Source organism: Mustela nivalis (assembly GCF_964662115.1).
Source record: "Mustela nivalis genome assembly, chromosome: 2".
In the NCBI taxonomy this organism is placed as follows: domain Eukaryota; kingdom Metazoa; phylum Chordata; class Mammalia; order Carnivora; family Mustelidae; genus Mustela; species Mustela nivalis.
This window is the reverse complement of record NC_139021.1, coordinates 181,297,883-181,323,138: the sequence shown is the minus strand read 5'-3', so window position 1 is coordinate 181,323,138 and position 25,256 is coordinate 181,297,883. Positions and strand designations below refer to the sequence as shown.

Here is a 25,256-nt window from a genome sequence, read left to right as displayed (position 1 = left end):
GGGGACGAGGTTTCTCTTCGGAGTGATGAAAATGTTTTACAATTAGACAGTGGTGACGGCTGTACAACATTCTGAACCTGCCAAGTGTATGCTTTTAAAAGGTGAATCCTGTGGTGTGTGAATTTAATCTTAGTCAAAACAGAGAACCTGTTCTGTCTGCCCTCCAAATGTGGGATGGAACAAGAGGAACTAAACAGTGCGGCGCTCTGGGCACGGAGATGGACAAACGCAGGCTGGTCTCACGTGGGACAGCTCCTGGAGGAGAACAGCAGAGCCGCGGGCACCCTGTAGGCGACACGTAGCAACCCCCATCACCAGGAAAGCAAAAATGGTGGCAGAGGACAGCCAGGTCTCAGTTTGTGGGGGACAGATTCTAACCTCGCCCCCTCAAAAAGTAAGTTCCAGGTCGATTAAAGAGCTAAGTGTAAGACTATGGAAATGGAAGAAAAAAAAGGACGTCCACGTAACCTTGAGGAAAGCCACCCTGAGCAGTGCGTGACATTCGTAAAGAGAAAGATGGAAAATTTGACTTTATAAGAATGGGAAACTGTACAACCAAAGATACCATAAGTAGATTTTAAAAAATCACTTCTCCCATAGTACGTACACCCTGAATTTTTGAAGAACTTCTAGAATTGCTAAGAAAAGTCAAAACAACCAGTGTCCAGCACTCTCCTCTTCCTCCTTGAGTTGCCTTTCAGGTGGCCCCAGAAGTCTGTCCTCCACTGAGGGACAGATGAGCTTGACCCCTTTCCTGGGGGTTGTTGGATGCCACTGGCCATTCAATCCCATCCAGTCCTCTTTCTTTCTTTCTTTCTTTTTTTTTTTTAAGATTATTTATTTGTCAGAGAGAGATTGAGCAAACAAGCCGGGGGAGCGGCAGGCAGGGGGATAACCTGGCTCTCCACTGAGCAAGGAGCCTGACGTGGGACTCGATCCCAGGACTCTGAGATCATGATCTGGGCCGAAGGCAAACACTTAGCCGACTGAGCCAGCCAGGTGTCCCAAGCCAATCCTCCTTCTTAGCAAAGTCAGAGCGGTCTTGGGATCTCATTTTTGTTGGGCAGAACGGCTGGGCACCAAGCTCTGCCCTGGGAAAAGTGAATTCACCAGCACCGCGTGAATAAAGGGGCCGTGTGCTGTCGGGGACACCGCAGGGATGGGCTGAAGCCCATTGCCACTGGCCCTGTTCCTTCCACGCCACCTCTGCTGCCGGACCACGCGGCTGGCATGCAGAGGCCACGAATGCGGCAAGTGGAACCCGCTTAGCATTTCTTGCCTGTCAGCCGCTTCGTGGGGCCTACCCTGTGACTCTGTTATGTGGATTCTGGACAGATCTCTGTCTCAGGGTGGGAAGGTCTGTGCCGTGGTTTCTTGTTGCACGTGACCACCTTATTCAAGAAATGGAATTCTGCAGGCATCATGCGGGGACTTCTGTCATCATGCGGGGACTTCTGTCGTAGACCGAGAAGACCTTCCTATTTTTCTTTTCCTGCTAAGAGAGATCGCGAGCTCCCGACTGGGCAATTCTGGATGGTCCCCTCAGATGCCGTCTCTGCTGTTCTGTTTCCAGAAGCCATTGATTTAGGCCTCATTCTCTTCCATTTCACAATGTGATTAAATACGCCGCGCGGGTCGTCATCTTGTTAGAAAAGACAGCTCGCGGGAGGGTAAGGTGGTGACGTCCATGGGGTCTGTTCTGCCGCTGGGTTTGGGGAGACCCTCAGCATCAGAGCTTTTTTGAAGGGTGTCAGAGAGACAAGAGTGGGACCGGGACGCTTCTTAACACCGCATTGATCATCTCTAAGTAAATCAGACCTTCCTGCCGGAGGTCCTGGCCAGGTCAAGCCAGACTTGGCATTAAATATTAAGACCGCCGGTTCAATATTTTATGCCAAGAGGGAATCCCGTAGGTGAAAGCAGGAGAAGCGGATCGGAGGCAGTTGGCTTATTGTGAGCAGGCAAGAAGCTACGTGACTGAACCGACTTTCTCCTCTTTATAGGGTCACTGCTACTACCACGGACACGTGCAAGGACACTCTGGTTCCACCGCCAGCTTCAGCACTTGCTCTGGACTCAGGTAAGTGACCCTGACGGGGCCGGCTCCGGTCCCCAGCATGACTGCCACCTCCTTCTTCCCCCCATTCACTCTCAAGGATCAACAGTAAACGGTGGGGCCTGAGCCCCCCCCCCCCCCCGCCCCGGTGAGACAGAGAAGCCCCTCCAGACACCTCGAAGGAGCACAGCGTGCCCGGGATCTTAGCTTCTCTGCCCCAGCAGCCCTTTCTAGAAGGTTCTTAGGCCTGGTGGGTTGAGAGCCACGGATGGGGCTGAGCTTCTACATCCGAGGATTTTGTGACGATCTTTCGCTTATGTGGCTCTTGGGCTTAATAATCCTGGTGTTAAAAGGTAGGAGCTCGGGTCCTAGCGTTCAGGCTGTCGCTCGGGAGACACGCAGAGGCCTCCCCTGCCGGAAGGCGAAGCAAGCACCCAGCCAAGCCGAGCGAGGAGAGTGGAATCCCGGCGTGGGTCGCGGGGGCTTTCGCTACGCGGCTGCGCACGGGTCAGGAAACTGCTCCCTTCCGGGGCTGGACGAGCCAACCCGCGCGCGGCTCGCCCTTCCGGGTCTCACTCGTTGGCCACCAGCCGGCTCTCCTGTGCCCCCACGAGCCGCCTCAGCCTTTTTGCTGGATCCGTTCGCCGGGTCTGTGAACCAGCCGCCTGCATCCCCCGAGTCCCGCTTCGCTTGGGCCCCCCAGGCTCGGTGAGGAGAGGGACGAGGGCCTGGGAGGCGCGCCGGCTCGAGTGAGACCGGGCCGCCCTCTGGGACCCGGGGACGCCGCGTCTCTGAGAGTCCCACGCGGGACACTGTTCACTCCCGACACACGGCACCGCACACAGACACAGTGTGCCACACACGCTACCACACACAGACGTCACCCACGCTACAGCATGCACAGCACAAACACCACACGCACCACACACACAATATACTCCACGTGACGTACCACACACAACACACAATGTACCACGCACCACACACACACTACAACATACACAGCACAAACACCACATACACAACAAACCACAAGTGACGTACCACATACAACGTACAGAATATACCAGACGTGACACACACACAATGTACCATACGTGACATCTCACACACACACACACACACACACTATACCACACATCTCACACACACACAACATCCATAGCCCAAATACCGCACACACACAATACACCAGAAGTGACATACCACACGCCGACACACACACACACACACACACACACACACACACACACAGGTCAGTCAAGTCCTGCGAGTGTGAGGGGAGTGGCGGCCGCCCGGCCTCCTCAGCGTGTGAACGGCTGTGGACGAAGCCGGGCGCTCACCGAGCACTGACGGGACACGGACTCCCAGATTCACGCTGACACGCGGCAGGCGTGGAACCCGCGTCAGTTAATAAGGAATCCCGTGGGCCGCACCTCCTGGGCCGCCCGGGCTCTGCGGGTCACTCCCCAGGGGAACGCGGCCCGGAGCGCGGCTGCGGGAAGCCCCGGCCAGGGCAGGCGGCGGGCGGGCGCCGGCTGCGGGGAGCCCCTCCCCGTGTGGGGCCGGCGCCCCCCAGACAAGGCTCTTCCGTCAGCCCCTCCTCGGCCGCTTCTCACTCGCGTTCCCCTTCTGTGGGCTTCTCTGTCTGCACTTGCGTGTCCCGGGCGCAGAGCCGAGCCGTCCCTCAGCCGCGCGCCGCAGAGCCCGCTCCTCCCGCCGCACCGACGTCCCGTCCGATCCGGTCCCTGCCCCCGGGGACGGGCCCTCTTCCCAGCGGCCGCGGCCCCGGTCGCCTGCACAATGTCCAGGTGTCAGGAGAGGAGGAGGACATCCCGCCTCGCTCGGCAATCTGCTTTTGTCTCGGGCGTTGTCTTGACATCCTTCCTCCTTGGCTCACGTGGGACTGGCTCGCTCCGTCGACGACGCGCCTGAGCTCACCGCGTCCTGTCTCGTCCCCCCTCCATGGTGCCCCTTTAGGCGGTTTCCAGCCTCGCTCATTTACAGACTGCGCTGGCCGCGCGGGTCCTCAGGAGGTCTCAGGGGGTCCGTGGCTCGGTGTACAGCGCCCGGGGAGACGGGGGAGAAGAGCAGGTGCTGTGTGGACGCCCCAACCTTTCACCAGCAACAGTTCTGCCACCTCCTCCTTCCAAGTGCTGTCCCAGCGCCGGCGCTGGCCGCCGAGCTGAGAGTCTCTCTCCTCACATCCTCCTCAATCCCAGACATCTGGTTTATTGTCAGTGTTTACAGCTGGAATCCAGCAAAATGTACAAAAAGCTAACCTTTCCCTGCTCACGCTCCTTCCACTCCTCTCAGGTGGAACATGGCAGCAGCGTGGTTCCCTCCAGCCTGCCTCCTCCTCCTGGGCACCAGGCCTGGGCAAGGCCCCGTGCATGTGCGTTTCTCTATTTTTATAAAAATAGAGTCACGTCATACTCTTCACTCTACCCTGATTCTTCTGACTCTGCAAGTCAAGAGACAGAGACTTAAATCTCTCTTTGGTTCCCTCCCTTGAGGGTGTACGTGTTTCTGCACACTGTTGCTCTCATGAAACATTTCGATATCCCATTTATAGGACACGATTTAACTTTGAAACATCTGCTAATCCGGTATGTGAGCAGAGTGATCTTGCTGCTGATGGATTTGCTGCTCTCCTGTTGCTAAGGGTTCCTCCGGCAAACATTCCTTGAGCGCTTCCTCAGTGCGACACTGAAGGAGGTGGGGTGAGTTGTGCAGACGTCTGCAGGAAGCAAGTTCCTGGCAGAGGGAACAGCATGTGCTAAGCCCCTGACACAGGAGAATGCCCGGGGTTGGCAGAGCAGAAGGTGACCAGTGTGGCTGCGGCAGAGCAGGCAGAGGAGGCAGAGGAAGCTGAGGTCAAGGAGAAGGAGAAGGGCCTTGGCCTCTCCCTTGTCTATGACAGGGTCACGGGAACTTTGCGCTGAGGGATGTCTCACTTGACATTGACAAGGTCACTCTGCCTGCTGGGCTGAAACTGGACAGTAGGGGGAGCAGGCAGAGGCGCCGAGCTCAAGGAGACACCTTCCCAAGAATCCTGCCGGGTTATCGGAGCCTGGGTAGAGGGGGCACTTGCAGACAAGCAAGAATCCAGAAACTTCTTCAAGGGTTTAAAGATTTGGTACCCCTGACATCTGCATAAGCTTCTGACCGTTGCCTTCTCCACCACAAGTGCTCTGTGTCTAAAACTCACTCCCCCAGGGTAGTGTGGGGCACAAATACACGAAGGGGCCAAGCTCCTGCCGCTGAGTGAGAGGTTACTGAGGAAGCCGTGGGAAAGCCCTTCAAGAGGCAGGGCCTCCCAGGCATGTGCGGGCCCAGCAGGCGTGCTGGGTGCTCGGTGGAGGAGGAGGGGGAGGAGGACATTGTTTGCAAGTGACGGTACACACAGAGAGGACATCAGCTCTCCGTGGACTGAGGTGCACGAGGGAGGGACTTGGAAAGAGTCTTTTGTCTTTTCAAAAGGCTGTCGGCTTACATCCTCAGAGACCAAGTAGAAGTATGAGGACCCCTCTTTCAAGTTCAGCAGAGTTCCTCTAAAATACCTCTGGTTGGCCCTGACTGGGTCATTGGTCCCTCCCTGAAACAATCGCAGTGGCCAGTGGTGGGTGTGATGCTCTGGTTTAAGTCCCTGGGTCAGGCTGGGGGTGAACCCCACCCAACCCCAAGGATGGGAAGTGGGGAGAGTGAGTGCTCCAAGGAAAACCAGGGGTCTTTTTGCCAGAGAAAGGGCAAATGAGGGCCAAGACCGTAAGCAACAAACAGGCCTCTTCCAACAATGGCTTCTACACATCTGTGAAGAAGTTTTAGACCATCGAAACTGAGAACAGGCATTAAGGGAGGCATCGGGATTAGTTTGGTAAGTTTCAGGTGATTTTCATAGGCATTTCAAGCTCTTGGTAGATAAAGAGAAAGGGGTCTCTCCAAGGTATTCCATTTACAAACCAGTGACTTTAGTTAATTAGTTTTAAAAAATGAAGAAGAAGGGGGCACCTGGGTGGCTCCCTCAGTTAAGCATCTGACTCTTGGTTTTGGCTCAGGTCATAATCCCAGGGTGGTGGGATCAAGCCCTGCGTCAGGCTCTGAGCCCAGCTGCCGTCTGCTTCAGATTCTCTCTCCCTCTTCCTCTGCCCCTCCAGGTTGTGCTCTCCCTTTCTCTCATACGAATAAATAAATCTTTAAAAAAATAGAAAATGAAGAACAATTGGATAGCGTATTCCCGGAGTAATATTCGAATAGGATAAACCTGCCTTCTGTGCTTGGCCATGTCCCTCGGTCATAACACCCACCCTTCCACCAGGGCTGTCCACAAAAGGCGCAGGTACCTGTCCTCCCACATGGAGAGGCCAGCCTCTCTGTCCGGTTTGAGGAGCATCTGCTTCTCAGCCTCTACCTCTCGTCTCCAGCACCTGGACAATGTTCCGTCCAGGGTACATCACACAGACCATAATCGGGCAAAGGAAAGCTGTAGTTACTCGTAGCTGGGGTTTCAGGAAAAGTCAGAAGAGCACGTGCTGCATGTCGTCTGGTGTCCACCATCAAGATGGGTGGGGACGATGATGGGAGATCCCAAGGAGGGTGGCGCTCCTGAGAATTCGGACTTACCAGCCCTTTGTGCTGTTGTGACAAAAGCAGCAAACTGTGCATCCATGGAGAAATTCTGGAGTTAAGGAGTCAACCTCGTGACCTTGCAAGCAGAGAATCAGAACAGAGAAAAAGCTCTGCTGAACCAACTACCCACCGGAAGAAGAATCGATTGAGCCTGGAGATAAAGGGGAGAGTCAGCCCTCATGGCACCAGCCTAGCAGATTTAGAAAAGAATAAATAGGCATTAAAAAATCTGTTCAGCCGCCGGCGGAGCCCCCGGCCGCTGCGCGACCGCGCTTGGGGGGCGGTCGCTCCAAGGTGACGCGCGGCCGCCTCCGCCCCCTGGAGGCGGGGCTGGCGGGCGGGGGTCTAGGAAGTCGGAAGGCGCGAGACGTGCCCCCGCCCCCGGCGCGTCCCGGCCGTTTCTGCGCGTGCGAGCGGCGGCGCTGGCGGGTCCCGGCAGGAGCCGCTACGGTTGTTTCCCACACAGAGGAGCTCTCTCATGGAGTGACTTCCTGGGTCTTCGTGCAGCCATGGAGGATAAACCGTCTGTCTGGGGCTCTCTGGAACAGCGGACCAGGCCTTTGTTAATCAACCTGAGCAAGAGGAGGGTGAAAAAGAACCCGAACAAGCCCCTAGACCTACGGGCAAGGCGTTCCCTGGACCGCCGCCTCAGCCTCTCTGTCTGACCTCTTGGAGGCTGAGGCCTTGGCCCCAGAGGGCAGGCCTTAACTCTGGGCCCCAGTCGTCGTACACCTCGGTGCCCAGCAGCCTGTCAACGGCGGGGATCTTGCCCAAGAGCAGCAGTAGCTCCTTGAAACAGTCTGAGGAGGAATTGGACTGGAGCCAGGAAGAAGCCGGCTACCTCCGTGTGGTGGAAACGGACACCGAGGAGGCCTATGCCTCTCCCGCCGAGGACAGGAGGCCTTCTAGCAATGGCATCCTGGGTCTGCCGCAGAAGACGCGGGCTGGAGACGAGGCCCTGGAAGAGCCAGAGAAGCTATGTGAAAGTGGCGATCTGAATGCTTCTCTGACATCCCAACAATTTGAAGGACAATCTATGTTTGGGGAAGCCAGTGATGGCTTGAGTAACCTGCCCAGTCCTTTTGCCTACCTCCTCACCATCCACCTGAAGGAAGGCCGGAACCTGGTCATCCGGGACAGCTGTGGGCAAAGTGAGAGGGCAACTGTGTCCTAGAAGCTGGCTGGCCTCCCCATCCCCCAATGCAACTGCTGTGCTCTGGTTGTCAGGCAACTGTTTACCTTAGAGGTAGAGCGTCCCCAAGGTTCTGAGCCTTCAGTTGAGACCCAGAGAACACTGGCCTTTGGAGGCAGAGCTAGGGAGCTCTCCACAGCCGTGGATGGCCTCCTGCCTGCCATAGATCCATTTCCACTTGGTCCTAGACCACCTGTGCGGTCCTCTGCTGGTGATTTCTGAAAGCTGGAGACACGTTTCAGGTCTCCGTGGATTTCCCTGGGAGATCCTGTGATACTGGTTTTACCAGTGAAGAAACAACACATTTTAGAGAAGTGTGAAGGTGTCAGGCAAAAGGTGTTTCGCCCACGCTGAAGTCTGTGGAAAAGGCAGTGAGAATATGGAACCGCTGACACAAGCTGATGATGCCCGAGGTCTGCCCGGGGCGGAGGCCAGTCTTCCCAACTTAAAATCCTCGTGCTTATCAGCAATAAATACAGACCACTGTAGGCTGTCTCTTCAGAATACTGTTGACTTTCTGAAAAAGTTACTGAAGGGCCAGCCTCCTAAATCGTCTCAAGAGACTGGTGACAGACCCATCTTCAAAGCCTCAGAAGAGAAGGGAGAAGACCTTTGGGAGAAAACCCTGGGTGATCTGAATGAAAACCCTCCTGATCTCCAGAGTCCAGAACGGCTCGCCCAAGAAACTGCGAGATGGAAGCAGAGACTCCAAGAAATGCAGCAGGAAAAAGAAAGGCTTGAACAGTCAAACGCAGGATTCCAACAGGCTCTGAACGAGAAAGTCAGCCAGTTAGTACCGGTGGGTGAAAACTTGCTAAAGACCTTCCCCGGGCCCACTCACCTTGGAGATCATTTGGGTCATGTCAACTGTGAGGTCGAGGAAAAGAGGGAAACAGAAAATGACGATGGCCCCATCCACGGGTCAGAGGGTGATCTGAAGGGTGTCACTGATGATGCTGATTCCAACGTGTCCCTTCAAAGTGCTGAAGGGAAAAAGCAGGAACTAGCCAGACAATTGCAGGAAGGAAAGCAAATGAATGAGGAGCTTATGGGACAAATAACAGATCTTCAAGCCAAGGAGGCCTCTTTGCAGCGTGAAAATTCACAGCTTGAAGAGGAGATTCAGCAGCTGAAACAGAAGCTTCAAACTCTTCCTATATTATATCAAGAATGCATCAGCCCCATTGAGAGAAAATGGTCTGAGGCAGAAGAGCAGTGCGCAGACATTAAGTGGAATCTTTCCTGCACACGTAGAAACATCAAGGCCATGTCTCAGACTCGAGACTTCTACAAGGAGATCGCTGAAGACACCAGGAGACAATTGGAGGAAAATGCCATACACTATCAAAAGGGGATCCTCTTCCATGCAAAGAGAGCTCAGGAAAGCTGGATGGCAGCTGTGCTGACCGAGAGAAGCCTCAAGGAGCTAAAGAAAGAAAGTGATTACAACAGGCAAATGTTGGCCAAAGCAGAGTCCAACTTCCAGCTTTTCCCAAGTGGCCCTTTTACTCCTGCTCCTCCACCAGCTGCCCACAGAGGCCCAGTAGTGTCAGAGAACCCCTGGATCATCAGCACCCCCAGGAAGGAGAAGAGCCAGGACTTGAGGGCCCAGGCAGCTGGGCCACATCACCAGAGACCCCTGCGGATTTGACTGAGCTCACCGCAGGCCGGTCCTGAACTCCCACAACCACAGCATAACATCTGCATGTGTTTTCTGTCTTTAAAAGTTATTTTGACTTATCTCTTTTTAGTTTAGGTATTATTTAGATAGATAGTTAGATAGTTATTTAATTGATAGTACAATTGCTTTTATTCAAGTAGATTTAGCATTATAGTTTTCAGATAGTATTTTTCCATTAAAGTGTCATTTCCTATAATTCTTACAGATGTATTATTTTCACCAGACCCTCTAGAACTAGAAAATATTAAGTTAAAGATTTAAGTTAAATATCTCCAGTTACTTTAACAATTATCAAAATTTGGCATGGATACAAACATTTAAAATAATCAACATTTTTTTTAAGAACGTTTTTCTATGGCATGAACATTTTTATGTGCTGTTTTCATACACATAAGCTTGTATTAGACATCCGCACAAGTAAATATGTATCTGAATAAATTTTGATTTGAAAAACTGGGGAAAGAAAACCCTAAAACAACAATTTCCTATTCCAACTTCATAAAATTTTGATTATCTTAGCAGAGTTTAAAGTTACAATTTTTTCTCCCTTTGTTAACTTTTTAAAACTCTTTTCCTTTTGTTTAAGATATTGTTTGCTAAATGTTTAGACAGTTCTCAATTTTATGTAGCAAAAATAAAAGTTTTTCAGAGATGGCAAGCAAAAAGACCTCCCCCATGCGGTTTACAAGGCACTTTTAGTCAGTTTGGTGGTAACAGAGAGTAATAGAACCGTAAAGAAAGCTGCCAATTTTTAAAACAATTTTAAAGAGGGAAAGAAATGATGTTCACACAGTTTGTATAATATGCAAAATATACCTAGCTCGTATATACACAAAAGGAGAATTGCCCAATACATCAGATAGATGCTCTGTTCCTCAGAGCTGTGGAAGCAGAAAGCAAGGCAAAAAGCAGAGGGAGACTCCCAGATGCTAACAACAGGGGGAGCTGTTCCCACTCTTGGGCCTGCCTGGAGGGAGGAGGGGGAAATTGGTGCCATCAGGGCCCAGGGCAGGCAGATTTAGTTCCAGGCCACCACAATAATGCAAATGTCACCATAAAGCACATAATTCATTAATTAATATTTTTTATGGAAATCATTTTTTTCACGTTTCCCAGTGCATATAAAAGGTGTTTATCCCACGACACTGCAGTCTTGTGAGTATGCAATAGCATTATCTCTAAACAAATAAAAATTAAGCCTTGTTTAAAAAAAAAAAAAATTCTGTTCAGTATGGTGTGATCCAAAAGCATACTCAGATCTAGGAATGTGTGGGGGAAACCCAAATGTCCTAGGGGACACATTCATTAGAGCCCATCAGATTACAGCTTTGCAGAGAAAGAGCCAGGAAGGAACGTCCTGCACAGCTTCAGAAAGACTGGTTCACACGTGGGCAGCTAGGAAAAACTCCGTCCTGGAAGAGACAAGAGAGGAAGCAAGCAAGCAAGTCTGCCTTCTTCATTTGAAGCTTGAGGTGGAGAAGATAAGAAGAAAGAAAAGCATAAAGATCCCAGCAGGATTAAAGAGGGAACAGCTCTTTTACTAGAGGGGGTGATGGAGTGCAACATGGAAAAAATGAGTGCAGCCGTGGAGTCTGTTCTTACTTTGAGAGGACTCCAGGTCAAAGGCAAAGTTCAGGTGTAAGTTAATTTTCTGCTATTTCACACGTCTCTCCAGAATGCTCAGTCCTCATTAGCCTATGTGTTCCCAAAACGCTCAGTCCTCGTCACATGGTTCCAGTGCAAAGACGCATGGTTCTCCTTTGACATTCTGGACTCTCATTTGCTCTCCCTGCTTCGTGCCTCACGTCCCCTACCCGTAAGCCCTTAACCCACACCATCCCCGCGGGCATCACGGACTCCCCCATACAGCACTGCACAGGGACCCAGCTGGGGACAGAAGTCTGCTCCCTCCCTAGAGGTGCCACCCTGCTGTGTTCTGTCATAGGACAGACGTCTGGTCCCACTTCTGGGATTAGCCACGTGTTCTCCCATCCCCGGCAGGCTCAGTGGTTAAAAGGAGGTGGAATTTCTGAAGGAACCTCTGGTGGTTTAACAGACTGAAGCCAACGTTCCCTCCATAGATGAGACACTGGTATCTCGGGTTGTAAACTAGGACGGGTTGTAATACTGATTTCACTCTTAAATGGGGTTGAAGCTGCTTGAGCACAAAGCGTGCATACACTCGCACTCACACCTCATGCCTGCACTTCCGTCCTCACGTGCAGGCACACTTACACTGTCATTCACCATCGTCCCCTGGCTGGCACACTCGCACTTGTGGACTTACACACGCATACTAACACTCTCTCAGATGCATGTACACACAAGTGCACACACACGTGTCCCCTGGGGTAGTGGTGACACACGGTGGGGGCCAGACCTTCTTCCTCATCATCCTTACCGTTTCTGCTTCCCTGAGGGTGGGGCGGTATTACTACGATCATGGCGAGAGCTCCTGACGGAGGCTCTGCCATCGGCAGGCTGGTTCCCACACCATGCGACGCTGTTCCAAGGCACAGCTTCTGTCTCAAGAAAGAGGCATCTCCCGCATTTACGCGCCTCTGCGTGTTCTCCTGTGATGCTCACCAGAGCCACGGGAAGGCACAGCTCTACCTTGAGGAGGCCCCCCCCACCCCAATTCCACTGTTTTCTAGCTGTTTCCAGAGCATTCCTCATGCATCTCCTCGTCTTTGTCCCTGCTGTCCTTCTGCCTGGGACATGCTTCTCTCTCTGCCTTCCATTTGGCTTTAAAAGCTTCAACAAATCAAATGATGTCTCCTGCATGAAGCCCCGTCCCTGCCTCCCAAAGATTCTCCCCATACAGATCAACCCTGCCTCGTCTGCACCGTCACAGGCAGCCCTTTCCTGCCTCGGAGCAGGTGATCTCTTCACACCCCTGCGTTAAGGCTCCTCGCTCTGTTCGTATACCTTGTTGTAAGGACCTTCACGATGGGGAACATTTCTGATACATTGCTTGTAGTGCCTGGAGCTCTCAGCACTCGCCTTCGATGTGAGAGTCAGCACAAAATGTTTTCAGAAATTCAGTTGCATATAAATATTCAGATGTAAGTCTCTTTGTTACCCCAGTGAGGACATATATTATTATGTTCCTTTAAACTGTATAATAAACAAAGTTTGCTGCACCAACTTTTATATGATGAAATCAAATATCGCACAGAATGTAAGAATGAATACACTTGTCCCATACTACTGAAAAATAGTCAATTTATTTTTCAAAAGAATTAACCAGCCTTATGGTCCATGGAGTCAGAAATAACCATTATAATGAAAATAATCATTTGCAATTTAAGGGAAAGGCAACCATTGTAAAAGAAAAAAAAGTTCTGCTTTTATACTGTATTATTTTATTATTTACAACTTAACAGACAAGTTGAATTGACCCATTTGAAAAACTCACCCAGAAATCTCCGCTGATAAAGAGGAGGAAGGAACCTAGGAGGAAGAGCAGACAGAGGGAGCGAGGCAGGCTGGAAACTGAGCCACGGGCTTCCCGCGGGCCCCCACGTCCAGCGCCATGGCTCACCGCCTTCCTGGCCCCTCACGCCTTCACTCCAGGTCCCTCACCTGGATGGGTATGGTTTTTTATCAGAGGTCACAGCTCAACCTAAATGGCCTGCCGTCAAGTGGCCTAACGGGCCAGAAAGTCAGGCGCACAGAGCTGACCTTGCATTCCCTTTCCTGTCTGGCAGACCGTGAGTTCCAGGCAGGCGGGGCACTGGGCTCAGCCTAAAACCTGGAAAGTTATAGGTGCTCAGGCAACCTCAGTGGAGAAAACATGCTCTCCCCAAGTCATTAAGTGGTCAGTGACAATCTTTGCCAGTCTGAATTTTTTTTTAAATTAATTCATTTATTTGAGAGAGAGAGAGAGAGATAATGGGGAAGGAGCCGAGGGACAGAGACAAGTAGACTCAGTGCTGAGGGCAGAGCCAGATGTGGGGCTCGATCCCACAATCTTGAGATCATGACCTGAGCCGAAGTCAAGAGTCAGAAGCTTCACCAACGGGCACCCAGGCATTCCTTGGCCAGTCCAAATTTTTAAAACATCTCTAAGGTCATATTAAGGAAGAAATGGGCTAGAGAGGAGGTAAAGTCAATTCGGCCTTGAGCTCTGCACTGAGACCCTCTGCTCCCTCAGCTTCTAGGCTAGGACCTGGCCTCCGCTACCTGCCCTCAGCCCTCTGGCCACACCTGCCACCTCTGGCCCTGCTTCTTGTCCTGGCCGCCTCCAGAGGAGGAGGAGACGTGCGTTCGTGGTCCTGTGGGAACATTGGTGGGAACCAGTGCTGGGATCACAACTGATCTGTTCTGTCTGCTGGTCTGCCCTGGTGTCCATCCTGAAGGTTGCCCAAGGTCAAGTGTCAGCGCTCCCTGCCCCACTCTGCCTCAAAATGCCAAAGTGTCCAAATCTGAACTCCTCAGTCCCCAGATGGGCTCTCCTCCTACCGCTTTTCCACGGAAGGTCCAGCCCATCTCTGGCTCCAAAGCTTGGCCCGTGGTGACCTTTGATGACCCCGCTGGTGCTCCCGCAGACCCCGCAGACTTCCGTGTTGCCCCGCCCAGACCAACCCTTGCTCCGAGACTGTTTAGCTGCCTCCCACCCGTGCTTCCTGCCTCCTCCCTTCCCTTCACAACCATCTTGCACATTCCAGAAGGTCGTGTTTCAGAAACACTGCCTGATCATAACAGAAGTCCTGCCCTCACCCCCGCACGCGGAGCCACAGGGCTTCCTGCAGCCTGCGATCAGAGCCTCTTGCTCCCTCACACCCGTGTGCCACCGTTCCCACTCACACGTGTGTGCAACCGCTCCCGGGCCGGCTTCTCGCGTCCCGATCCCCCGCCGGCCATGCCAGTCCTGGTGCCGGGCCGGGAAAACCACTGCGAATGAGGAAGATCCTCCCTGGGTGTGGAAAGCAGCCAGAGGCCATGTGGGCACCGTGTAGCGAGAGCTGCGACGTGGGCGTGCGCAGAACCGGAGACCCGCGGAAGGGAGCGGGATGCCGGGCCGTCCTGAAGGTCGGCTGAGCGGAAGCTTGCATCGGCCTGGAACGTCGATCCCGCCAGGGGGCTGCGGCAGCAACGGTGCGAGGCCGTTGGGTGGGAGCCCGGAGGAACAGAACATGGCCCTAGCCTGGAAGCAGCTGCATCCCACAGGCCAGAGGGCCGGGCACCCCCGGTTCCACGGAAGGAGCCTGCGGATCCGTAGAGACCCCCCCGGGGTCGGGGAGGGGAAAGGCCGAGGAAGGAGCGGACAGCAAGAGCAGAGCATGGGCGGCGGGAGTTGGAAGTGTGAGCAAGAGGCACCTTAAGTCCGCGTGGAGGGTGTGGAGCCTGCAGTGAGGCCGCAGGGCAGCCAAGGCCAAAGCCAAGGTGAAGGGTGGAGACAGAGGAGGAAGCCCAAATGCTGTGCCCGCCTTCCTTCCACGGCCCCCACCGGCCATTCGCCCACACCCTCGTGTGCGTGGGGTGTTTGCGCACTCTGCACTTTCTCCTCGGCTCCTGCTCCTTCAAGGCCGCTCACCTGGCCTTCGTGCTCCCCACCCTCCAGGTCCCCCATCCTCCCAAACTCCCCGCAGGGCCCCCCATTTTGCATGGGTGGTGGATGATGCTCCCTCAGTCAGCGCCGAGCTGACCGTCCAGCCCGAGGGCAGCCTTTGCATTCAGAACTCAGCCATGCCCTCCTCAGAGGGAGTCCTTGGAGCAGAGGAGAGAGGGCCCACCCTAGCGTGGCCGTGGAGGAGGGAATGGCTCGGGGGCCAGGTCCACAGCTGGGCCATCCTGGCTGTGCTGCTGACCAGCTGGGTGACTGTGTGAGAGTCCTAGAACCACCAGAAGAAGTCACCACATGCTTGGGGGCCAAGAGCCACAGAAATGTATAGTCCCCTTTCTCAAGGCCGGGAGTCTGAGGTCAAGGAGTCCTCAGCATTGGACTGAGGCTTCTTCCCATGCCTGACTCCTGACTCCTAGTGGCTACTGGCCACCGCCGGCCTGCCCTGGCTGGTCACCCCGTCACAGGTTTCTGTTGCCACCTTCACGTTGCCTCCCCACTATGTCTCTGTCTTCTCCTTTTTCTCAAAGGGGGCACATGTTATTGAATTTAGGGCCCACTGTCAGCCCAGGAGAAGCTCATCTTGAGATCTTAACAAGACCCCATCTGCAAAGACTCTGTTTCCAAGGGTCCCATTCACAGGGTCAAGGGCTGGGAGTCAGACATATTCTTTTGGGCAACACGATTTCACCCACCACAGTGACCTCGGGCTCTTAGCCTTGGTACCCTCTTCGTAAAAGGGGCTTATGATACCTGCTCTGAAAGGATTGCTGTAATTATTAGAGAAAACAGAGGATTCAGAAGCCGGGCTCATGGGGCAGGAGGGCCCATGGAGTGACAGATAGCGGGGACATGGTTTTTGAAGAGGTGATGAAAATGTTCTAGAGTCAGTGGTGATGTTGGCACATCTCATCGAATGTACTAAAAGTCACTGAATTGCCTGCTTTAACAGTGAACTTAATGGTATTTGAATCATCTCTCGATCAACTGTTCTTTTTAAAAAGGAGCCTGGCTCAGGGGGCGGTGCCTCCATAAATCCAAGCTGCTGTTATTATTAGTAGTAGTATTGATGTGCCAGTCCCAACTACTATTAGAATCTTTTATAAAAGTCTAACATTTTACCTCTCTTGTCATATGCCTCCCAGACCCTGGTATGAATTACATTTGAAATGAGAACCGTGGTGAGATGTCTTTGTGGTTCTACCAGAGCCTGCCCAGGGCTTCCCACGTAGTAGGGGACAATGCAAATTTGTCTTGATCGTCCATGAGTCGTACCCATGGAAATTACTTGCTGGCAGTGAGCCCTCCAGTGCCTGCGTGTTCACTACTAACCGCCGCCATCACAGTACCCAGCATACGTGCGGTGGGAGATTGTGTTTACCCCTGGGCTCCCCCAGGAAAGAGCTGAAATTAGATTTCATGCCAACCGCATTTCCAACTGATGATTGGCAGCCTGATATTGAAGCCAAAAGTCTTTTTTTTTGTAAGAAAATTCAATTAGCAATTGAACATGGAGCTAGTCCGGGTAATTCATATATTCTAATCGTTACCTTATTACAGGTAGTCAAAATCCATGCCTCTCTCCAGCTTGCCTGGGAGTAGCAAGAAAAATTGTAATAAGAACAGCCACATTAAGCCATGTTATTGCCTGATGCACTGTTGCTTTGGAGATTAAAAACTGAATTTTGAGAAAAACAAAAACTTATCTCGAGGAAATACAGGCCTCCTGAGTTTTCACTTTGAAAGCTTACAAAGTCAATTTAAAATTTTAATAGATTCCCCTCAGTTTCTATTGAAGGAAAAATGATAGGATTTTACAATGTAAAGGAAGGCTACCTGTTTCCTCTGACTTTTTTCTCCCTCCTTGTACAGACCCCTCTCAGAAGAGCGCTAGGAGGAGACCCGAGCGCTGGATGGCTGAAAGGTGCAGGGCTGGGGCACACAGGTCCCAGCTCTGCCTCCAGCCTCCCACCAGCCTTGGACAGTGGGGACAATCCCCAGAGCTGCAACCGTGTGCAGATCCACTGGGTGATTAGTGCAAGGGGCACAGCCCGGGCAGAGCACCATCGGAGTGGCCCTCGTCACCCCCAACCCCCGTTTTCTCTTCTTCCACCATGAACTACACCCAGTCCACTGCCCGCCATGCCGGCCGGTCCCGTACCCTCCAGCATCCTCCCAATCCTCCCAACTTCTCCTAATGTCCCCCTAGAGAAGGTACCTGGGGTCTTCATTTTTCTGCCCCACTCTGGCAAGGGGAAAGAGCCCCAACTTCAAAGTCTGCTGGGTTTAAATTCCATACTCTGAGATACTTCCAAATCCAAGTTTACAGCTAAATATCTTTGACATTCCACTTAAATTACACTCGCTTATCTAGCTTGGGGCCAGCAAGGGCTGTGAGAACATCAAAATTTTACATCTCAGCAACCCTGAATCCTTGAATTTTGTGTCCACTGTTGTTTCCAGCAATCTCTAGGGCTAAATGATTAATTATACCCACGACAGTCCAAAGCAATTATTTAATTAAGTTGTCCTACAGGCTGCCAATTGTTCCGAGCGAAGGGAGAGCCTTCACCCCAGTTTCTCAACATCTGGCCTTTGGATGACTTGAAAGATAAAAGGAGATATGAGAACATTTTTATGACTAAGTAACAATTTCTAAAAATTTTCCATTAAGTAGAAAAACTTTTTCAGTAATTTGTTTCTCATGATTACAACTTAGTGACATGTTTTACTAGGAGCGTCCAGCCTACTTAACGCTAACACAAAAGAGAAAACGTTGCGGTATCAAATGAAATGTTGGTATCATCTTTGTTTTAGGACAGGAAGGTCGATTTTTTAGCAAATCCATATATTCCTTTCAAGTGTGTCTGTCTTCCACATTCCCTTGGCCTATCATTTTTAAGTACTCTTTCTTAATTGAGGCTATTTAAAATGAACTTTAATAAACAAAAATCCCCTGTTACCCATTCCAAACTGAGAAATCTAAGTCTTATTTCACAAAGAACTTTTTAAGAAGAGAGATACAAGCCACCCCAACAGAGTTGATGGCCAAAGTCATGTCCATGTGATCTGCTAGAGACACACAAAGACATGAGTTGGGGCACAGGCATCCCGGGCAAGATCTTTCTCTTTGCCTTTGTCTAGAACTTCATTACATAGGACTGATAGAGCAAACCAGCTGAATAACAATGAACTGAGTAGAGAGGATTTGCTCACCATTTGTATTCCAAATACACACTTGACTCCTTTAAACCTCTTCCTTCCATACTATTTGAGTATTGAAATCCCATAATTCTACTAAAATTTAAGAGCAACTAAATAAAATGGGCCTTCAAGAAACATAGGACGGTGCTTGCTTCCACAGCACACAGGCTAAACTTGGAACGATAGGCATAACATGAGTGAATGACTGAAATAAGCAATAATGAATGACAAGGGAACATTTCACAAGGTCCCTGTTTTGGAAAAAGGCTGAAATTTTCTGAAGAAAACTGATGGAGAAACCAACTTTTTCAGCTATGTCTTAAGGACAAAGGCAGGCTCAAGTCCTTGGGTTGATGCAATATAAATTATTTATTAGAGCTGCTGCCCTAAACCTGGAGCCCCTGAACCTCATCCATAGTTCCCAGTCTTCAGACATTATCTGCAAAATATTGCAATATACACACATGTGTATTTTTCAAGGGAGAGTGTAAAAGGGTTCATGTCTCAAAAAAGGTTAAGGTTTACTATGTTAGACATGTCTGCTTACAGTGCAATAAGTCTCACTCGAAAATGTGATGCGTTTCTCTAGTAGAGAGATGGTGGTTGCCTAAAGAATGGAAGTCCCTAGAAGCTTCCGTTATTATGTGGGAAGTCTTAAAACTGCCAGTTTACTATTACTCAAATTGCCATTTCTCCAAAGAAAATCCATCTTTTAATATCAAAAAGAGCCTTTTAAGTTAAAGTACTTTACTGTCTCACTCTGGAAAAGAGAGAGACAAAAACCATCAAGTAGGCCAATGTTCCCCATCACTTGAAGGAGGCTGACACCTCTGGGTTAGCTCTGCTCGTTTCTGGGAAGCAGACACTGCCTAGGTCAGACAAGCACTGTGGTCCATGGCCCGATACCACTGTCTGTCTCTACAAGGTGGAATGTTCAGCACATTTGTCTATTTTTTTAAAAGAACTTAAACTTTTATACCCAAATCTAAAAGTTACTTCAAAGGTTTTTTATTCTCATTCCCAGAAGTGGATTTATCATACTACTACTGCTCTGTTTCACGTCAGGGAGTCATGAATGGCTCGTCTGTGGGCAGACGTGTTATCAAAACACAAGATCTTCCTGAAATTGTCACGAGTTTGGTATTTGGAATAACATGTTAACAGCAGCCTCATCCATGGATGTGCCCTTTTTAATGACAAAGAGGACTTAAACCCCCATTTAAACACTGATTTATGGCCTCCACAGGCTAAAAGTTTTAACTGGATGACATAGCAGCCCTGAGAAATAGGTATTACAGTCCCATTTTCCAGGTAAGGAAACCAAGCTTCAAAGAGGTCAAGGTCACAGACCTAGAGCTTACCCCCAGACTGCCAGACTCTGAAGGCTGCCTCACCAGCCTCGGGGCTGGGACATCTCCCAGTAGTCTTGGTTCCTATGTGGAGTGATCCAACTTTAACACAGAGCAGAGGGCAGAGCTCAGCCTTCCAGAAGCAGTTCTAATGCTTCGTGCGCCTACACAGCTTCCTTTATTCACGGCTCCCATAAATAAGTGTAGGTTTATACTCAACCTCCTATCAGAATCCTTTCAAATATTTAGGAAGCGTAGTTGATCGGGCTGAATAATTCACATGCAAGGATTTTCCTTTAAAGAAAAAGATGTCCCTTCCCATCTGCTAACTCAGATAGAGTTACTTTCTAAGCAGATGAAACATCTCTCAACTCTTTTCCCCAGAAATATATCTTTGAGAAGAAAAAAATTATAAATCAAAATTTTAAAAAAAAACACATAGAGGCTAAACACAGTCAACTCTTTACAGTAAAATACTTAAAACAAAACATTTCCCAGACTTGTTTTCAAAACATTTGCAAGATGAATCCATGCAAACATGTGGCTCAGAAATGTCCTTCCCAATTAAAAACCTGAGAATATAAATAAATTGGCTTTTCTCCTTGTATTTCTTCTCTCATTAAGAACAGAGCCTTGGCCATAAACAAGAAACTACCCTTAAAATTATATATTTTTTTCTTATTTCTTCTTCAACAGGGGACTTATTACATTTGAAAATAGCACCTATATCTTGGAACCAATGGAAAGTGAAACAAACAAATACAAGCTCTTCCCGGTGGAGAAGCTGAAGGGCACGTGGGGGTCCTGCGGGTCACATCACAGCACGTCTGCGCTCCCTGCAGGGAACTGGCTCCCACCACCCTCCCGGACGTGGCCAAGAAGGGTAGGGGGGAATCAGGGTCATGCTTCCGGGGAGTGGGGGCTCCAGCTAGGGGGCTCCAGGGCGAAGACAGCTGGAGAAGTTTCGTTGTCTGCATGTTGTGTGGGGGGATCTGGAGTGGGCGATATCTTGTGCGCACAGCATCCATCACTGTTACCGAAACCTCCATCACTGTTTTTGCAAATGGCTGCCTCAGACTCCTCAGACTGTGCTGCGTAAAGTCTGGCTCAGAGGCCGACAAAATTACCATTCACTGTGGTCAGTGAGAAGCTACTGTGGAATAGACCCAGGGTCGCACCACTGCACCCACAATGATAAACAAGACAAGAATGCAGCTCCCCTTCCTCAGCAGGAGAAAGACAATGTGGAGCCTTCTATATTAGCAAGTCCGTTTTACAGCTGGGGTCTTTGTTATGATTTGCATAACATCCCCAGTCTTTGCCCCTGCAGAGGTGAATGGAATCTTGGCCACACGGTGTGGCTAAGGAGGGTTGCTTACTGTCCCTGCTGCCCATGCCTGTCCTTCCTTCCTTCCTGAGACTGTCCAAACACTCCCGTGTTTTCTGGCCACCTGCTCCTGGCTCTGCTCATCAAACTTCTCTCCTTCTGCCGCAGAAGGGGGAAGAGTCGTTGCCTGGTGAAGCCCGGGCCACAGATCTTCCTGCCTGCTAAGCAGACAGAAACACAGGGGCTCTGGTACTCTCTGGTACATTATCAGGAAACCTCCACCCCAAATGGCTGCCTGACCTTTCTATGTCCAGTATTACTTGGGTGTCACAGGCCACAGCAGGACACTCTTGTTTTTTTTTTGTTGTTTTTTTTTAAGATTTTACTTATTTGAGAAAAAGTGAGTGAAAGAGCTTAGAGCACACGCATGAGTGGGGAGGAGGGGCAAGGGACGAGGGAGAAGCACGCTCCCCACTGAGCAGGGAGCCTATGTGAGGCTCTGATCCCAGGATCTGGGACTATGACCTGAGCAGAAGGCTGAGCCCATTGAGCCACCCAGGTGCCCCAGCCGTAGAACACTCTAAAAAAGGAGTGAGGGTAGCCACATTTGGCTGGGGGCCCTGACTTGGAATGAGTGCAACCAGATAGGAAATTCTGAACAATTTCCTGATTTTCGTCTCTGGCTTTCCTGTTCCTCTGTTGACAAGGCATCAGGATTTCATAGATACGATGTCAACTGTGCTAACACTGGGTGGGCTAGAGACATGTTCTTCAAGGTTCCACTTAAAAGACAGCACATTTCCTCTTTCCTGACTTAACACTCAGTACAGCGTACAGATTATTCCTCTTTGTTCATTCCTCATCATTTTTATTCCGCGTTCAAACAGGAAACATGATCCTAAATGATTTCTTCTCATTTGTAAAACTTCCCTCGCACCTGTGAATTGTGTTTCCCTAACCTTCAATTCCGTTTCGTTGTTTCTCCCTGTCCCGGTGATCTGCCTGTGTGACCCTGCTGTCCTCTATTTCCTACTTTGCTCACAAGGTTTCCGACGGCGGGTGCGCGCTGCCCCCGTGCCCTTCACACGGGAGGGAGAGACCCGTCTGGGACGGTGACCCACCTTGACACAGATACTCAGGAGTGGAGACCCAGGGATCAGAGCTTGAACCCCCCCCACACACACACACACGTGAACAGAGCTCGAGAGTTTCGTCCTGCCTTTCTCCCCCCTCCCACCCATTTTAGAGCGACAGATTGAAGACTTGGAATCACAGAGACCTGCCTCCACGGTCCCAGGTCATGTTTATTTTACTCTTCAAACACTCTCGCCTTCATTCCAGACCTCAGAGAAGAAGTGATTAAGCTGTAGGTTTTCCAGTCATAAACAAGGAGGACATTTGCATTTTGTTTTCAAGGCGCTTGTCTTTGATCACCTTGTTGAGTGTACGGGGCCTGCCTTGTGAGATTTATAACTTGACAGTTTAAGTGACACCCGAATACGTTTGCCGTTTCACGCAGAAGTACAAGGCTCCGTGTCTGCTTGCCAGCCGTATTTTAGTTCCTTAACGAAGCCTCTGGCTGTCTGGGACTGTGGCTGGCACAGTAATTTCCAGTCCCACCGATTCAGAGAAAAGAGCGCAAAGCCTGAATAACAATGTTGTTTTGTTAATAACGCACATTGGGGTGCAAATGAACCTTTAAATTGAAAAGGCAAGGCAACAGCTCTGTCCTCAACATTTTTCTCTAAAACTCCTTGTGATTGTTTCAGTGGAAGAGAAAAATATGACACAAAGTACATCGACACAACGAAAACGATATGAAACGTGATTCTTAAATAAGGGGACTCTTTGGGGATTGGAATGGGAGACCACATGCTTTGGGACAGCGACTCCAGTGAGCGTAAGGAGGCCACGCACCTGCCTCACTCCCACCCCCTGATTTTACACTCAAAAAAAAAAAAAAAAAATCAATGTAACTGCTGCGGGCTCCTCCTGTTCCTGCGATGCAGCAGCCGTGCCTGCCTTCCGCCCGCATCTTCTGCCCCCGCTGAATGTTAACCAGGGCGAAGACTGGTTTGCAGGCTGAGGTTTTTCTGCAGATATTTGCGTTTCCTTTCACAGAGCAGCAGGAATAAATCAGCGCTCAGGGTTTGCACCGGCAGTAATACAGGCTCGAGCTATGGTTTGTCATTTTTACAAGGCACTACGTTGGGTTTGAGTGAGAACCCAAGTGGCTCCTGGAAGGGCGCCTGCGGTCACATGGCCTTGTAATGTGACCTTGCCTCTGCAGGGTCCCGGAGTCCCCCCTCCCCACCCCTCCCTAGTGCCCTGCCCCCCACCCCCAGCCGCCCTCTGACTCTCCACGCTCCTTCCTTCCATCAAGGAGCCCGGCCAGAAGGCAGACTGATTCTAACACTGGCCTGAGCCAGAGAGAGGCGAAGGCTTGGGAAATTCACTGCGGGAGAAAAATCACATAATGCCTCCCAAAGGCAAATGTAAATTATGTTTGAATTACCCCTTCTTTGGGGATTATCTGTGCTGTGGTTCCCCTCCATTAGCGTGGGTAATTATGAGTCAAATGGAAAAGGCAATACTTCCTGTAGGAAGCCGGGTTCGCTCCGGCTGCCACGTGTCCCCAAACACGGCCCTTCTGCGATGGGCCTATGCGATGGCTTCCGATTCCTAGACAGCCTCTCCCGTTCGTTCGGTGGAAGACAGTCACGGCGGCGGGAGTCTACAGCCCGTGCCAAGCCTGAGCAGAGCTGAGCATCAGGAAGGGGCCGGAACCACGTGGCCTCCGTCTTTCCAGCGGGCACGGCTGCCGCCTCCCGCACTCGACCACCTGCGCGCCCACACCTGCCCCGAGCGCCCGAATCAGCTCCTCGCGCTGCCTTGGCTGCCCCTTCCCAGACCTTGCTCAGTGCCATGGCCTCTCTGGCCCTGAGCTCCGAGCCTCCCTGCACATGAGCTGAGCCCCCAAACTGTCCAGGTGCAGATTCCTGTTGACACTTACGTCCCCTGAAACTCTGAATCAATGAGTAACAGAGCTGCTGCTGCCATTGGCTTTGCGGACCACACTGCAGTGTGCTGCCCGCGTCCCTGTTCGCACGCAGTCCGTCAGGCGGAACCCGTCCTCCCGCTCACTGTCTCTCTTGCCGGTTGCTTGTGCAGCTCACCCATCAGTGGGGCCCCGGGGGCCGTATCCCACGCGGGTGTGATCCGTGTGTTTCACCCCCACCCCACCCCCGGACCCCTGCACAAGCCAGTGGCAGGACGGCAGAGAGGGCCTGGCAGGCAAGGACCAGGGATCAGCTCATAAATATTCACAAAGTGGCCTCAGAGGAGGCCTCATGGGAGCCGACAGAGACCCTTTTTCACTCAGAGGAAAATCAAACCAAACTGGATTCATTTAATTTGCTGATCTGGCCACCTACAGAAGCATGGGCCCCGGCTTCATTGTTGCGGTCCTTGTGTTGCTGGTTGTATCACACCCAGCTGGAGTCTGTTTGCCGATCTCCACGGTTCCTGTCCCAAACTGTCACCGGCAATCACCCGCACTCCTGGCTTCCACTACTGTCTTCCCATGATCCATTCTCCCAGCAGCTAGCGTGCTTCCGTGCAGGGGCTCCCTGTTGCGCTCAGGTCACTGGAGGATGCTTCAGCCTCCTTGCCCTGGCCACAGTTTCCCCATCCATAGCTCATCTACACTCCTCCCTCCCTCCCTAGACCATGCAGCCATCCTGCCTGTTGCCACGACACTCCAAGGTCTCCCAGCCTCAGAACTTCTGCAGCTGCTGTTCCATCTACCTGAACACTGATCCCCGCACACATCCAGACCTCTCATCCTCGGGCTGCAGCTGCCTTCATCACACACCCCCATCTTTATTCTCCTTGCACACGCTGTTTATGTCTATTGTTGCCCCTTCTACAGACTAAGCTTTATTTTTGTTGATTTTTTTATTGTCACCCTGTCTCCTAACCCCTCCTGGAATGCGAGCCTCATGAGCCCGGGACCTTGGGTTTCTCGTCGGTCCCTCTGTCCCCAGCACCCGACCTAGTGTCAAACACACAGAGAGAGCCATCGTAGATATCTGTGGGGTGCATGAAAGATACACAGAGTCTGGCCCAGAGGAGGGAGGAGGTATGATAAGCGTTTATTGAAATCCTAATCTCGACTTGCTTTTCTGACTTGAGTTGGGCTGGGTTAAGGCCCCCGTGCCAGAGTTTCCTCTGCAGCCTGTCGAGGGATAGC

General features: G+C 51.2%; 1 protein-coding gene across 3 annotated transcripts in view; it reads left to right on the top strand.

Moving 5' to 3' along the window:
• The window catches only part of ADAM12 (ADAM metallopeptidase domain 12), a 329,491-nt gene that overhangs the window by 217,631 nt on the left and 86,604 nt on the right, over positions 1-25,256 (top strand). For all 3 annotated transcript variants that reach the window (XR_014309055.1, XM_082721242.1, XM_082721243.1), the window contains exons 5-6: positions 2,004-2,080; positions 20,374-20,560. Coding sequence is in view for 2 of the 3 variants with exons in the window: in XM_082721242.1 (XP_082577368.1) it covers positions 2,004-2,080; positions 20,374-20,560 (264 nt within the window). In the remaining variant the exon portion in view is untranslated. The remainder of the gene's footprint in view (positions 1-2,003; positions 2,081-20,373; positions 20,561-25,256) is intronic.